At 42.8% G+C, this 15,632-nt stretch overlaps 1 protein-coding gene across 4 annotated transcripts in view; it reads left to right on the top strand.

The window, feature by feature from the left end:
• The window catches only part of SYT2 (synaptotagmin 2), a 120,532-nt gene that overhangs the window by 87,896 nt on the left and 17,004 nt on the right, over nt 1–15,632 (top strand). For 2 of the 4 annotated variants that reach the window (XM_004481909.4, XM_004481911.4), the window contains exon 2: nt 14,664–14,858. In XM_004481909.4, coding sequence (XP_004481966.1) covers nt 14,681–14,858 — 178 coding nt within the window. In that variant the 5' untranslated portion in view covers nt 14,664–14,680. Of the gene's footprint in view, nt 1–14,611; nt 14,859–15,632 lie in introns of all 4 variants that reach the window. The other 2 variants (XM_004481908.4, XM_004481910.5) reach the window with 1 other exon arrangement.

The following is a 15,632-nucleotide window of genomic DNA, read 5'->3' as shown; positions in this document are numbered from 1 at the left end:
GTCCAACTCCATCACACTCAGGAATACAAACTCAAAAGTAGGGCCAACTGACATGGCACTGAACTCCATCTGCCATGACCATAGAATCTGTGGGTCTCTGTAGCCCTCAAAAGAACCAATACCTGGGGTTGTATCTACTTTAGCTGTCTCTGGGACTCTGCTGAGGTGTGCCTAAGGGCGACCCCTCTGATGACCTCCTGGCTCTTTTTCGGAGACTCATAGCCATATAAACTCATTTGTTCTTCCATTTCCCCCTTTTATTCAAGGTCAAAAAACATTTTTAACTCCTGATATTACAAGTAGATTGAGATATTCTGCTGGTCTGAGTTGACCCTTTTATTCAAGGTCGTTCTCCTGCCACATCATCAGCTGGTACTTGGTAGTAATCCTTTTGTGACAGGGAGGCTCATCCCCGGGAGTCATGTCCCATGCTGGGGGGAAGGCAATGCATTTACATGCTGAGTTTGGCTTCAAGACTGGCCACATTTCAGCAACATGGAGGCTCCCAGGAGGTAACTCTTAGGCACCCTGCAGCTCTAGGCCTAGTTCTTATTTCAGGCACACAGGCTCACAAGCATAGTCATTAGCATCAGGGGCTCATTGTTGGACCATCCTTCCTTATTGGTCTTAGCCATTGCCCTTGGGGGATTGTTGCTAAAAACAAACTCTTAAGTGCTATAAAAATAGTTGGTAATATGTCACACCTGGGAGAGGACTCAGAGGCTGGAGGCTCGTGGCAGCATAGCATGCACTGACTCACCCGTTCAACTGACACATTCACTGAGTGCCCAAGATGTGCTAGGCAAAAATCCCTGCTCTCACCTGTCCTAAATTCTAGTGAGGGGAGGCAGACAGATAAAATAAGTAAAAACAGAGTATGTCGGATGGTTTGAATGTTGTGGAAAAATATTAATCTTGGGAGGGAAGAGGGGGTGCCAGGTGGAGGTGGGCTGGGGTTTTAAATACAGTCACCCCAGGTGTCATGGAGAGGTGACACCGAGGCCACACCTGGAGAATGAGCCGAATGGTGCTCTGGGGAGGGGTGCTCAGGCAGAGGGAAGAGTGGGGGCCACGGCCCTGAGAAAGAGTGTGTCCAGGGCATTGGGAGAGCTGCAGGTGGCCAGGGCGGCTGCAAGCGGGGAGAAGGAGCAGGCGGGAGGGGAGGGGTCCAGGGTCGTGGCAGCCACTGCAAGGACGTGGGCTTCTCTGAGATGCAGTGAGACACCATGGTAGTGTTCTGCGTAGAAAAGTGATGCTCTGGTGTATTTTAAATATATGTAATAGAGAAGTTGTAAACTTACAAGACAATCACACACAACGTGAAAAATTCCCATACAACACCCCCCCACCAACACGTGACATTGTTGTGGTACATTTGTTACATATTATGAGAGAACATCATCAGACAATTACCACTAACTATGGTCCATAGTGGACACTTGGTATATTTTTTCCATACCCCCTACTATTAACACAGTACCTTTGACATTGATGCAAGAATATTACAATATTGCTCTTAATGACAGTCCATAAGATACTAGAATTGTATTTTCCCCATGCATCTCCATAGTCTTACCATCTTGTAATAGTGATGCACATTTGTTCTAGATCATATGTTCTTGTATTTGTACTATTAAGCACACTCCTCATACTCTGATGTATGTTTTAATAACACAACCCCTCTGCCTGCAGGGCTGGGAACAGACTGAGGGGTGAGAGGGGAAAGGGGGGCCCTGACGAGCCCCACGTCCTCCTGTGCTGACAGGAACGCTCCACCCCTGGGAAGGGCAGGCCTCAGAGGGGCCTGGGGAGCAGTTCAGGGGGTGGAGAGCACAGGAGCTCCTACAGGGTGCAGCTCGGGGTCGTGGGGTAGGGAATAAAAGGACTGGGGCTGTTTTTTCCTTCTTAGACTCTAGAAGAGATGGCAGAGCTGGGTGTCAAGGTGCTACAGGGCCACATCAACGGGACAGTCTGCAGGGGGAGTTTTGGGCTCTGGGCCCCCAGGGCGCCTGCCTCTCCGGGAGGTGGAAATGCAACCCAATGGCAGCCTCAGAAAGATAAGGAGCAGCTCTCAATGACCTGGCAGGTGCTGGGCGGTGGGGAGGTGTGTGGACTCTCCACACATGTCATCACCTTTAATCGTCACCTCACTGCCAGGGCTGAGAACCCAAGCTCATCTTGAGAGTTGAGAGAGGAGAGGTAAAAGGAGCCACCCAACGTCCAGCAGCTTCCGTGGCTGTGGCGGGTTCTCTGCAGTCTGGGCCTGCTGCAGGAGGAGAGGCAGGGCGGGCAGCTCTCTGAGCCGTGCAGCCACTGTCTGAGCCCTGCGGGGTTTCGTCACACACGTTCCCTCCCTGTCTGTCCTGGGGTGGTTGACCCTGCATTGAGGCTGGGAACGATTGGAGCAGCTGAGCTGAGCCAACTCACAACCAAAAGACAAACAACCCGATTGAAAAATGGGCAAAAGACTTGAATAGGGTTCTCTCCAAGAAGATATCCAAGCAGTCAAGGAGCACAGGAAAAGATGCTCAACATCATTAGCCATCATGGTTTGTAGAAAGGACACTGGACTTGGAGCCAGCCACTAATGCATGGAGTGACCCTGGGAAAGCCATTTCCCCGTGGGCTTCAGTGTCATCTGTGAAATGACGTAATTGAGCCAGTGATCTGCTCATCCATTTATTCCTTCATGGACCACATATTTATTGAATGCCAGGTGGTGTGCCTTCTGGTAGGGCGGGGGAAGGCAAAGGTTTTCACTAAAGGAACAGATAATACTTTCAATCTTGCAGGTCATACAGTCTCTGTTGCAACTACTTAACTCTGTTGCAACACAAATGTACGCAGAGACTGTCCATAATGAACGGGCAGGTTTGTGTTCCAACAACATTTTGTTTCCAAAAAAATAGGCGGTGGGCTGGATTTGGGTGTTTTAAAATGGGGAAGATCCAGTAGAGAGAGGGAAAGAGAAAGGTTAATGGTAAGAAAGAACAGGAATCGCCAAGGTTTCCTGAGACCTGAGAAGGACTCACGCACGAGGAGAGGCGCTGGCCTTAGAAAGGAGAAGCCCTCAGACGCAACAGGCAGTCCAGAGGAGGGGGGCTCTCGATGAACAGCCTTGTGGCCTGGCTTGAGGCAGGGGGGTGTTTTGAGGGAATTCTCTCCATTGGCATCGATTTTTCCTTGAAATAACAGGCAGGAGAGAGATGAGGGGCTGGGAGAGCCTCAGAGATAGAGAAGGTTTGGAGCTGCCATTGTGGAGGGACATAGAGTGAGTTTCTGTGCAGCACTGAGGGGCTGGTGATGTGGGGAATTTATTGGACACCCAGCTGAGTTGCCCTCGTGTGGACTCTCCCAAGCAGTGCTGAGGGACCTGGGGGCCACCACGGAGGAGAAAGCTGAGGGCAGGATTTCTCCAGAGCTGGCAGTTTATCAGGCGAGTGCCACAGAAAGACAGGGCAGCAAGGGAGTGTAGGGATTTGGGGAAAAAACAGTTATTGGCTTGATGAACCACGGTGGCGAGTGAAGACAGGAGGGCCAGATGGTGGCCCCAGGGAGGCCAAAGACATTCTCGGGGAAGAGCCTTCTAGGCCGAGGGGAGCTTGTGCAAAGGCTGCAGAGAGTTTGGTGCATCCGTGGCCTGCAGCAAGAGGGCCAGCTCACAGCACTGGGCCTGGGACCGGGGAGCTGGCAAGGCCAGGCCAGGTAGAGCTTTTAGTCTAAGTGTGATGAGAAGCCACTGGAGGTTTTAAAATAAATCAGTCTGTGTGCAATATGGAGATTGGATGGAGTAGAAAAGAGTGGTTGCTTCCAGATGGGAGGCTGTTGAGGAGGTTCTCCAGGTGGAAGGGTGGGAAGTGGTCAAATTTGGAAAATGAAGTGAGTAAAGGTACAGACTCCCAGATGCCCTGGATGTGGGAGGTGAGAAAAGCAGAAGAGTCAGGATGACCCCAAGGCTTTCGGCTCAAGTACCTGCTACCATTTGCTGGATGTTTAACTGAGCAGGTGCACCCTGAATGCTGCCCTGGCCCTTCGCCTGTCTTCTATCAAGAGCCCCCTTCTCAATTGTCCTCCTTATGCCCTTGTAGTCTGGGCAGCGTTAGCCTCATGTTTCTTGTTGGAGATGGACTTAAAAGGCAATCTTCTTCTGGCTCTGGAAGAGCCAGCCTTCTGCTGCTGTGGCTTTATTAACAGTCCCATGCTCCCTCTTGGCAGCCGCATGTCGTTCTCCAGTGGTGGATTCCCAGGAACACTGCCTTGTCTTTCATAAAAGCTTGTGGATCACAAGAGATTCACTGTTAGTTGTTCTCAGCTCTTTCCCCCTTTCTCTCTGGAGCCATTCTCAATTCTGACATTTTCATTCACTACGACCAGAGTGAAAATTTCAAAATGGAAATCTGTACGTGTCACCCACCTACTCCTCATCCTTAAAACCCTCCAACAGCTTCCCATTATTCTTTGGATAAAGACTAAACTCACTGATGTGGCCTTTGTATAATTATGTACCTGGCCTGGCCCTGCCAGCCTCATCTTGAACTGTGCTTGGACTCCAGCCTTGTGGCCGTCTCTCAGATTTTGTGCTCACCACCTTCCTTCTCACCCCTGGGCCTTTGTACCTGCCATTCTCTCTGCCTAAATTCCTTGCTGAATATTCCAACTCATCCTTCAGATCTCAGTTCCTCAGGGAAGCAGCTTTGCTCTCCCAGATGAGGTTAAATACGCCCCATTGTAAGCTCTCACAGCACCAGGTGCCTCTCCTTTGTAAGGCACCTTTACAATTACAACTTTATACTTGTTTATGTGTAATTAATTAATTAATATCTGTCTATACCACTTAATGGTGTGTTCCTTGAGGGAAACGTGATACGAGCTCAAGAAATATTAGTTGAATGAATGAGTGTCTCTCGTGTCTGTCCTCTCTACCTCTCCCCTACATTCCTACCCTACTTTGAATCCATAACATTTTGGCCAATCTGTTGAATTGGCCTCCTGCTGACCCCCGTCCCCCAGCCTCACCCCCTCTTCTCCTGGTAGAGCTAACTTCCCAAGCCCTACTTTTAACAGGTCAGGCCACTCTTCTGCCCAAAACTTTCAGTAATTCCCACTGGGTACAGAATTAGGTCCAATCCCTTTTACTGGGACTTCAAGACCTCCTCAGATGTTGCTTTTTCACTTCATATCCTGGTTTGCAGAATTGCCAGAACCCCTGGAGCATGCTGCATTCTTCAATCCTGGTTGTACTTTATTACGTGTCCACATCCAGTACTCGTCTTGGGTCCCTCTACTGTTCTAAAGTCATTTCCAGGGATTCAATAAATGCTTTTCAGAGTCATATTCAGTCATATGTATTGAATGTTATCTGTGCCAGATACAATCAAATGTATTCTTTTAATTATTTTCACAACATTTCTGAGAAGTAGGCATTATTTTCTGCAATTTTTATAGGAGGAAATCAAATTTCAGAGAGGGGTTTACCTGAGTCATCTGGCAGGTGTGGGCATCCCCGGGATTCACAGCCAGCCTCTGCCCCCAGACTGTGCTCCCACTGGACTGCAGTGAAGACGATTGAGGGGTGGATTGCAGCAGGAGCCTGGGAGCAGGAGCATATGTGGGGGAAGTGCCCGTGGACTGGGTGCAGGGAAGGGAGCCAGGGGTGTGCTTAGAGTGGAGAATGCACGGCGAAAGGCCATGAGGGTTCAGTCTGATAGGAGCATCTATGAAAAACTCATAGCTAACACCGTACATAAGGTTTCCCTTTAAGATCAGGAAAAGGACAAGGATGTCCTCTTACCACTTCTATTCAGCATTGTACTAGAAGTTCTAGCCAGGGTGATTAAGCAAGAAAAAGAAATAAAGGCATCCAGATTGGAAAGGAAGATGTAAAACTATATATATTTGCAGGTGGCATGACTTTGTATATTTAAAACCCTAAGAATTCCACTAAGAACATGAGAACAAATAAGAGTTCAGCAATGTGGCAAAATACAAAAATCAACTGTATTTTCTCTACACTAGGAATTAAGTGTATATTAATTGAGAAATTAAGAAAACAGTTCCATTTACAATAGCACCAAAAAGAGTAAAATATTTAGGAATAAAATTTAACAAAAGAAGTGTCAGACGTGTACACTGAAAACTACAAAATACTGTTAAAAGAAATTAAAGAAGATCTAAATAGATAGAAAGATACTCCATGTTTATGGATTATAAGACTTAATATTGTTAAGATGGTAATACTCTCTAAACTGATGTACAGATTCAAGTATTAGAATCCCAACGGGCTTTTTTTAAAAAATGGATATTGACAAGCTGATCCTAAAATTCATATGGAAACTCAAGGGGCCCAGAATAGCCAAAACCATCTTAAAAAAGAAGAAAGTTAGAGGACTTAAACTTTCTGATTTCAAAACTACAAAGCTAAAGTAATCAACACAGTGTGGGCACTGGCATAAGTGTAGACATGTAGGTCAACAGAATAGAATTTAGAGGTCAGAAATAAACCCATATTTCTATGATTAAATGACTTCTGACCATGCATTTGCTTATTCTAATTATTTCATATCAGTGAGGTCATACAATATTTGCCCTTTTGTGTCTGGCTCATCCATTTTTGTCCCATATATCAGAACTTTGTTCCTTTTCACAGCTGAATAATATTCCATTGTATGTATAGACCACATTTTGTTGTCCATTCATCTGTTGATGGGCACTTGGGATGCTTCCATCTTTCAGCAATTGTGAATAATGCCACTATGAACATTTGTGTGAATATATCTGTTCAAATTCCTGCTTTCAATTCTTTGGGGTATATACCTAGAAGTACAATTGCTAGGTCATATGGTAATTCTATACATAGTTTTCTTTTTTTTTTTTAAGATTTATTTATTTATTTACTTATTTATCTCTCCCCTCCCCCCTCCCCCCTCCGCCCACCCGGTTGTCTGTTCTCTGTGTCCATTCGCTGCGTCTTCTTCTTTGTCCACTTCTGTTGTTGTCAGCAGCACGGGAATCTATGTTTCTTTTTGTTGCGTCATCTTGTTGTGTTAGCTGTCTGTGTGGGTGGCGCCATTCCTGGGCAGGCTGCACTTTCTTTCGCGCTGGGCGGCTTTCCTTATGGGGCACACTCCCTGCGCGTGGGGCTCCCCTACGCGAGGGGCACCCCTGCGTGGCAGGGCACTCCCTGCAGCATCAGCACTTTGCATGGGCCAGCTCCACACAGGTCAAGGAGGCCCGGGGTTTGAACCGCGGGCCTCCCATGTGGTAGACGGACGCCCTAACCACTGGGCCAAGTCCGCCGCCCTATACATAGTTTTCTGAGGAACTGCCAAACTGTTTTTCATAGCATCTACACCATTTTATATTCTCACCAACAATGAATGAGTGCTCCTATTTCACAACATCCTCTCTCACATTTATTATTATTATTATTTAAAATTAGCCTTTCTAGTGTGTATGAAATTTTATCTTGCTGTGGCTTTGATTTGTATTTCCATACTGGCTAATGATGCTGAACATCTTTTCATTTGCTTTTGGCCATTTGTATATCTTCTTTGGAGAAATGCCTATTCAAGTCTTCTGACTATTTTTAAATTGGGTTGTTTGTCTTCTTGTTGTTGAGTTGTAGGATTTTTAAAAGTAAATTCTGGATATTAAAATCCTTATCAGATATGTGGTTTCCAACTATTTTCTTCCATTGAGTATGTTGTGTTTTTACTTTCATGATAAAGTCGTTTGGTGCACAAAAGTTTTAATTTTGATGAAGTTCTATTTGTCTATTCTTTTTCTTTTGTTGCTTGTGCTTGGGCATAAAAGTCTAAGAAACCATTGCCTAACACAAGATCTTAAAGCTGCTTCCCTACATTTCTTCTAGGAATTTTATAGTCGTGGTTCTTATATTTGGGTCTTTGATCCCTCCCCCCTCCCCCCCTTTTTTTTTAAAGCACTGGGCTGTGCACTTTATTTATTTTTACTTTTTAAAGATTTATTTTTATTTATTTCTCTCCCCTTCCCTCTTCCCCCCTCCCCCAGTTGTCTGTTCTCTGTGTCCATTTGCGGTGTGTTCTTCTTTGTCCTCTTTTGTTGTTGTCAGTGACATGGGAATCTGTGTTTCTTTTTGTTGCATGATCTTGTCGTATCAGCTCTCATGTGTGCAGTGCCATTCCTGGGCAGGCTGAACTTTCTTTCACACTGGGTGGTTCTCCTTACAGGGTGCACTCCTTGCGAGTGGGGCTCCCCTATGCAGGGGCACCCCTGCGTGCAGGGCACTCCTTGCATGCACAAGCACTGTGTGTGGGCCAGCTCCACATGGGTCAAGGAGGCCTGGGGTTTGAAATGTGGACCTCCCATGTGGTAGACGGACGCCCTAACCACTGGGCCAAGTCTGCTTCCTTTTGATCCCTTTTTGAGTTGACTTTTGTATATGATATGAGGTGGGGCTCACCTTCACTCTTTTTGCATAAGGATGTTGAGTTTTGCCTGCACTATTTGTTGAAGAAACTATGTTTTCCCAATTGAGTGGACTTGGCAACTTTGTCAAAAAATCTGCTAGCCGTAGATGTGAGTCATCTATGACTATGAACTGAACTGTCAGTTCAATTCCATTGGTCTCTTAGCTGTCCTGGTGCCATTACCATGCTGTTTGACCACTATAGTTTTGTAGTTGTTTTAAATTTGGGAAGTGTGAATTCTCTAATTTTGTACTTCTTCAAGATCATTTTGGCTATTTTGGGGGACACTTAATCTTCCATATAAATTTGATTGGTTTTACCATTTGCGCAGAGAAAGCTGTTGGAATTTTGTTTGGGGTTGAATCTGTGAATCGCTCGGGGCAAAATGGACATCTTGACACTATTTAGTCTTCCAATCCATGAGCATAGTATGTCCTTCCATTTATTTAGGTCTTTGATTTCTTTTCATAATGTTTGGTAGTTTTCTGTGTATAAGTCCTTTACATCTTGGTAAAATTTATTCCCAGTTATTTGATTCTTTTAGTTGCTATTGAAAATGGATGTTTTTCCCCTTGACTTCCTATTCAGATTGGTCATTACTAGTGTATAGAAACACTGAAGGTTTTCATGAGTCGATCTTGTACACCGTCCTGTTGATGAACTCATTTATTAGCTCTAGGAGCTTTGCTGTGGATTTTTCAGGATTTTCTGTATATAGGATCATGTCATCTGCAAATAGGGAAAATTTTACTTCAACCTTTCCAATTTGGGTGCTGTTTATTCTTTTCTTTCCTAATTGTTCTGGGTAGAGTTTCCAGTACAATATTGAATAACTATGTTGGCAGTAGGCATCCTTGTCTTTTTCCTGATCTTAGAGGGAAAGCTTTCAGTTCTTCGCAACTGAGTATGATGCTAACTGTGGGTTTTTTGTATATGTCTTTTATCATGCCGATAATGTTTCCTTGTCTTCCTAATTTTCTAAGTGTTTTAGTAAGAAGTGGTGCTGGATTTTGTCAAATGCCTTTTCTGTGTCATTTGAGGTGATCGTGTGTTTTTTTCCCCTTTCTTCTACTATTGTGGTATATTACATTATTGGATTTTCTTCTGTTGAACCATCCTTGCATGCCTGGGATAAATCCCACTTGCTCATGGTGTTTAATTCTTTTAATGTGCTGTTGGATTTGGTTTGTTAGTATTTTGTAGAAGATTTTTGTATTTTTACTCATCAGGAATATTAGTCTGTTATTTTTTTTTTCCATGGTATCTTTATCTGGCTTTGGTTTTAGGGTGATGCTGGGTTCATAGAAAGAATTAGGGAGTGTTCCCTCCTCTTTTTTTTTTTTTTCTTTAAAGAGTTTGAGCAGGATCAGTGTTAATTCTCTTAAAATGTTTAGTAAAATTCACCCATGAGGTCATCTGGTCCTGGACTTTTCTTGGTTTGGAATTCTTTGATTACTGATTCAATCTCTTTATTTGTTATTGGTCTGTTGGGATCTTCTGTATCTTCTTGAGTCAATGTAGATGGTTTGTGTGTTTTCAGAATTTGTCCATTTCATCTAGGTTGTCTAATTTATTGGTGTATAGTTGTTCATACTATCCTCTTATAAGCCTTTTTAATATTTTTTTTTGTGGAGTCAGAATAATGTTTCCCCTTCCATTTCTGATTTATTTATTTGTGCACTCTCTTTTTTGCATTCTCAGTCAAGCTAAAGGTTTGTTGATTTTATTCATATTTTTGAAGAATCAACCTTTGGTTTTGTTGATTCTCTGTATTGTTTTTTTCTTTCTATTTCTTTGATCTCTATTCTAATCTTGTTATAGCCTTCCTTCTGCCCATTTTGGGTTTAGTTTGCTCTTCTTTTTCTAGAGTCTCCAGTTGTGAGACTAGGTCTCTGATTTGAGATCTTTCTTCTTTTTTTTTTAAGATTTAAAAAAAATTTTCTCCCCTTCCCCGCCCACCCCCCCCTGCCTCAGTTTTCTGCTCTCTGTGTCCATTTGCTGTGTGTTCCTCTGTGTCTGCTTGTATTCTTGTCAGTAGCACCTGGAATCTGTGTCTCTTTTTGTTGTGTCATCCTGCTGCATCAGCTCTCTGTGTGTGTGGCTTCACTCCTGGGCAGGCTCCGCTCTCCTTGCCCTGGGCAGCTCTCTTTACAGGCACATTCCTTGCATGTGGGGCTCCCCTACATGGGGGACACCCCTGCGTGGCACGGCTCTCCTTGCATGCATCAACACTGCACGTGGGCCAGCTCATCACACAGGTCAGGAGGCCCTGGGTTTGAACTTTGGACCTCCCATGTGGTAGGCAGACTCCCTATCCATTGGGCCAAGTCTGTGTCCCATCTTTCTTCTTTAATGTAAGTATTTAGACCTATAAAGTTTGCTCTCAATACTATTCTTTGCTGAATCCCATAAATTTTGGTATAGTGTGACCTCATTTTCATTTACCTCAAGATATTTCCTAATTTCCCTTGTAATTTCTACTTTAGCCCAATGGTAGTTTATGAGTGTGTTTTCCAATTTTCACATATTTGTGAATTTTCCAGTTCTCCCTCTGTTATTGATTACTAGCTTCATACCATTGTGGTAAGAAAAGATAACTTGTAAAATTTCAATATTTTAAAATTTATTAAGACCAGTTTTGTGAACTAATAAGTGGTCTATCCTGGAGAATGATCCATGTGCACTAGAGAAGAAAGTGTATTCTGCTGCTGTGGGGTGAAATCTTCTATGTTAGGATTGTTGGTTAGAGATTCGTTCAAGTCTTCTATTTCCTTCTTTAAAATCTGTTTAGGTATTCTATCCATTATTGAAAGTGGTGTATTGAAGTCTCCTACTCTTAATATAGAATTGCTTATTTCTCCCTTCAAATCTGTCAATATTTTCTTCATATAGTTTGGGGCTCAACTATTAGGGGTGTGTGTGTGTGTTATATCTTCTAGTTGAATTAACCTCTTTAGCATTATATAGTGACACTCTTTGTCCCTTGTAACTGACTTAAGGTCTATTTTATCTGATACCAGTATAGCTACTATAGCTGTCTTTTGGTTGCTATTTGCATGGTATAAATTTTTCCATTCTCTCACTTTCAACAACCTACTTGTGCCTTTGAATTTTAGGTGAGCCTCTTGTAAACAGTATGTGGTTGGGTCATGATTTCTTTTTTAATCCATTCTGCCAATCTCTGCATTTTGACTGGAGAGTTTAATCCATTTATATTTAAAGTAATTACATTGATAATGCAGGACTTTCTTCTGCTCTTTTGGGGAAAAAAAAGTATATAAGTTTTATACCTTCTTTAGTCTATCAATTCTTCCATTCATGCCTACTTTCATATTTATTTGATATTGTGTATTGTAACATTTTGAGTCCCTTATTATTTCATTCTGTATATATTTGTCATATATTTTCTTTGTGGTTACCATGAGGCTAAAATTTAACATCCAACTTCTTTCTTTTTATTTTTAAAGATTTATTTTATTTATTCCCCCACCACCACCATTCCCCCTATTGTCTGCTCTCTGTGTCCATTTGCTGTGTGTTCTTCTGTGTCTGCTTACATTCTCATTAGGCAGCTCTGGAACTGATCCTGGGACCTTCCAGAGTGGTAGAGAGGCAATTATTCTCTTGTGCCACCTCAGCTCCCTGTTCTGCTACATCTTCCTATTTTCTCTTCTCTGTGTCTCTTGTTGCATCATCTTGCTGTGCCAGCTATCTGTGTCAGCTGGCACTCCTGCATGGGGCAGCTTTCCCACACAGGGTGGCACTCCTGCATGGGGCCACATTCCTGTGTGGGCCAACACTCTGCATGGGCCAGCTCACTGTGTGGGCCAACGTGTCCTCACCCGGAGGCCTTGGGCATCAAACCCTGGACCTCTGTATGGTAGATGGGAGCCCAATTGGTTGAGCCACATCTGTTTCCCCTACTTCTTTCTTATAAAGTCCCTCATGATTACATATGCCCATCCAGATAATCCAGGATAATCTTCCCATCTCAAGATCCTTAATTTAATCTTATATCCAAAGTCCCTTTTGCCATGTAAGGTAACATATTCATAGATTCTGGGGATTAAGAGGTGGACATTTTGGGGGGAACATGATTCTGTCTACCTCAGAACTTAATAAATCCTTGGTGACTGTGAGTGTGTGATTAAGTACAGGTCACCAACGGTACTTGAAACCTGGAGCAGTCTCTATGGGGGACTGGTGAGGACTCATTCAGGGCCTTAAAGAAGGGATGAAACTTCTGAGCTCCTAAAACTTTCCTTCAGAAGAACCCTGAGTGTAACAAAGAAGTAACTCAGACCCTGCCATGCACAGAGGAAAAATACCATGTATACATTTAAAATTACTGTGATGTTTGTATTCTGCTCTGTAATATATTTCCATGTTTGTTTTAATAAAAAATAATACTTTAAATTATCGTTAAGTAAAACTGATGCTCCAGGGAGGTGACCTAGAGTACCACTTGGTGTGCACTGTCCCCAAGGGGTACACAGTCAACAAATACCTCCTGGGCACCCACTGTGTGCTTGGTGTATAGGGTGAAGATGCCAACAGCATCTACTCCCATGAGGCTTTCGATTTAGAGAAGACATGGGCTTCCACTTTGAGAAGCAGAAATAGCTTGATTGAGAGGTCAGGATGTGAAAGGGGGCAGAGTTTGGAAGCTCATAAGAATATTGCCTTAAATAATGACCAAGATTTATGTACAACACAGTAATATTTTTAAATCAATTTTAATGATGCATCCAAAGTATAAAATCAATAGTATTTGATATAATTACATAGTTGTGCATTCATTACTTCAGTCATTATTAGAGCATTTTCATTATTCCGATGATAATAATAAACAAAAAATAGGAAACACAAAGTTCTACCCCTTAATAATCACCCCTCAATCTTTCTATGCTTCCCCTGCCATATATAGCTGCTATTCTGTTTCCATCTTTCTAATTTGTTTGTATAGAGGGAAACAAAATGTAGTACCTCTTGTCTAGTTTCTTTCACTGAGTATATTTACTTGTTTTTTTTTTACCCTTAATGGAAGATTATTAATATATTTACCACAGTGATTTTTTCCTAGCAAAAAATTGGAAACCACCTAAATGTCTAATAGTGGAGTGGCTAAGCAAATGATAGTGGGGATCTTATTGAGCCATTTAATGATAAATGAAATTTTTAACAATAAAGAAAGTTGCCTATGATTCAAAGTTCCTGTAAAAAAAAGGCAGAGTACCAAACTATATATAGTATGGTCTCAACGTGTAAAAAACAAGCTATACACACACAGAAAAAATACTCACATAAAATGCCCCCAAAATGCTAACCTTTGTTATTTCTGGATGGAATTATGGGTAATCTCTCCTTCTCTCTTGCTCTTAATTCCCCTGGTTCCCCAATTTTCTACAATAAGCATGGAGGCACTTTTACTGTCAAGGAATAGCCCTTATTTTATATAGGAAGGTTCATGTGTGACTGTATGGAGGGGGCAGGACTGGAGACGAACCTAGACTGAAGCTCAGGGGAGGACTGGGCTAGAGATGTAGATTTGGGAGCCGTCTTCCTACTGAAGATGTTGAAATAAACCATGCGTGAGTGCTGATGCAGCCAGTGAAGAAAAAGAGGTCCAAGGCAAGAATCTTGGCTAACACCCAGAAATACCAGGCAGAGAAAGAAACCAAGCCAGGGATGCTGACAGAGTATGAGTGTTGTGCAGAGGGGGAAGTCTAGGAAGAGGGATATCATGGATGTCAAGGAGTGTCAAGAAGAGTCTTACTGCCTCTTCCTAGAGTTGTTGAGAATTTAAGTGACGTCTGTGAAAGTGATTAGAGTCACTTTGGGGTCAGACAGACTGGTTCAAATCTTGGTTTCAGAACTTACTAGCTAAATGACCTTGGGAAAACTGCCTGACCTCTCTGAACCTCTGTCTCCTCATCTGTTAAATGGTAATAATAATAACACATTAGGTTGTCATTTGGATTAAATGAGATGATGCATGGAAAGTACTTCACACAGTGCCTGACTCTCTTATATACTAACTTAATGATGGCTATTATATTGTTGTTTTACCATATTTGTTACTATTATGCAAAAGAGCTTTGAATGATAAAGGAATTGCTATTGATAGTCTACATTTGGAAATTTTCTCTTGGTCCTTTCGACAGAGCTTTCTGCCCTTGGGCCTCTGGGACGCTCACCCTGCCCTCTTTTCCCCAGCTGTCGCCTCCGCCACCATGAGGAACATCTTCAAGAGGAACCAGGAGCCCATCGTGGCTCCTGCCACCACCACCGCCACCATGCCCGTTGGGCCGGCAGACAATTCCACCGAGAGTGGGGGTCCTGGCGAGAGCCAGGAGGACATGTTTGCCAAGCTGAAGGAGAGGTTCTTCAATGAGATCAACAAGATTCCCCGTGAGTGTCCCCTGGGGTTGAGAGGGCAGGCAAAGGTAAAGTAATGTCCGGGGAGGGTTTTGTGGGCAGGGTAGGGTTTGCGGCAGGCCGAGGGGTGGGGGAGAGCGCTACTGGGATGTAGTTCACTGGATTCTTTCTTCTTTTTTTCTTTTCTTTCTACTAGAGAAGTTGTAGGTTTATAGAAAAATCATTCATAAAATACAGAGTTCCCATAAACCACCCTATTACTAACACCTAGCTTTAGTGTGATACATTGGTTATAATTCATGGAAGAACATTTTTATATTGTACTATTAACTACAGTCCATGATTTACATTAGGGTTCCCTGTGTAGTACAGTCCTATGTGGTTGTTTTTTAAATTTTTTTATTCTAGTAACATATATACAACCTAAAATTTCCCTTTTAATCACATTCAAATATATAATTCAGTGCTATTAAGTACAATCACAATGTTGTGCTACTATCACTGCTATTCTTTACCAAAACTTTATGATCAACCCAAATAGAAACAGTGTACAATTTAAGCATTAACTCCTCATTTCTCACACCCACCTTGTCCGTTGGCAACTATATTTTAGATTCTGACTCTATGATTTTGCTTATTTTAAATATTTCGTAACAGTGAGATCATACAATATTTGTCCTTTTGTCTGGCTTATTGCATACAACATGATGTCTTCAAGATTCATTCATGTTGTATGTATTAGAACTTTGTTCCTTCTCACAGCTGAATGATATTCCCTTGTACTTATAGACAACATTTTGTTTATCC

This window comes from Dasypus novemcinctus, chromosome 13 (genome assembly GCF_030445035.2).
Source record: "Dasypus novemcinctus isolate mDasNov1 chromosome 13, mDasNov1.1.hap2, whole genome shotgun sequence".
Taxonomy (NCBI): Eukaryota; Metazoa; Chordata; class Mammalia; order Cingulata; family Dasypodidae; genus Dasypus; species Dasypus novemcinctus.
The sequence above is the reverse complement of the archived record's forward strand: the minus strand, read 5'-3'. Positions and strand labels throughout refer to the sequence as shown.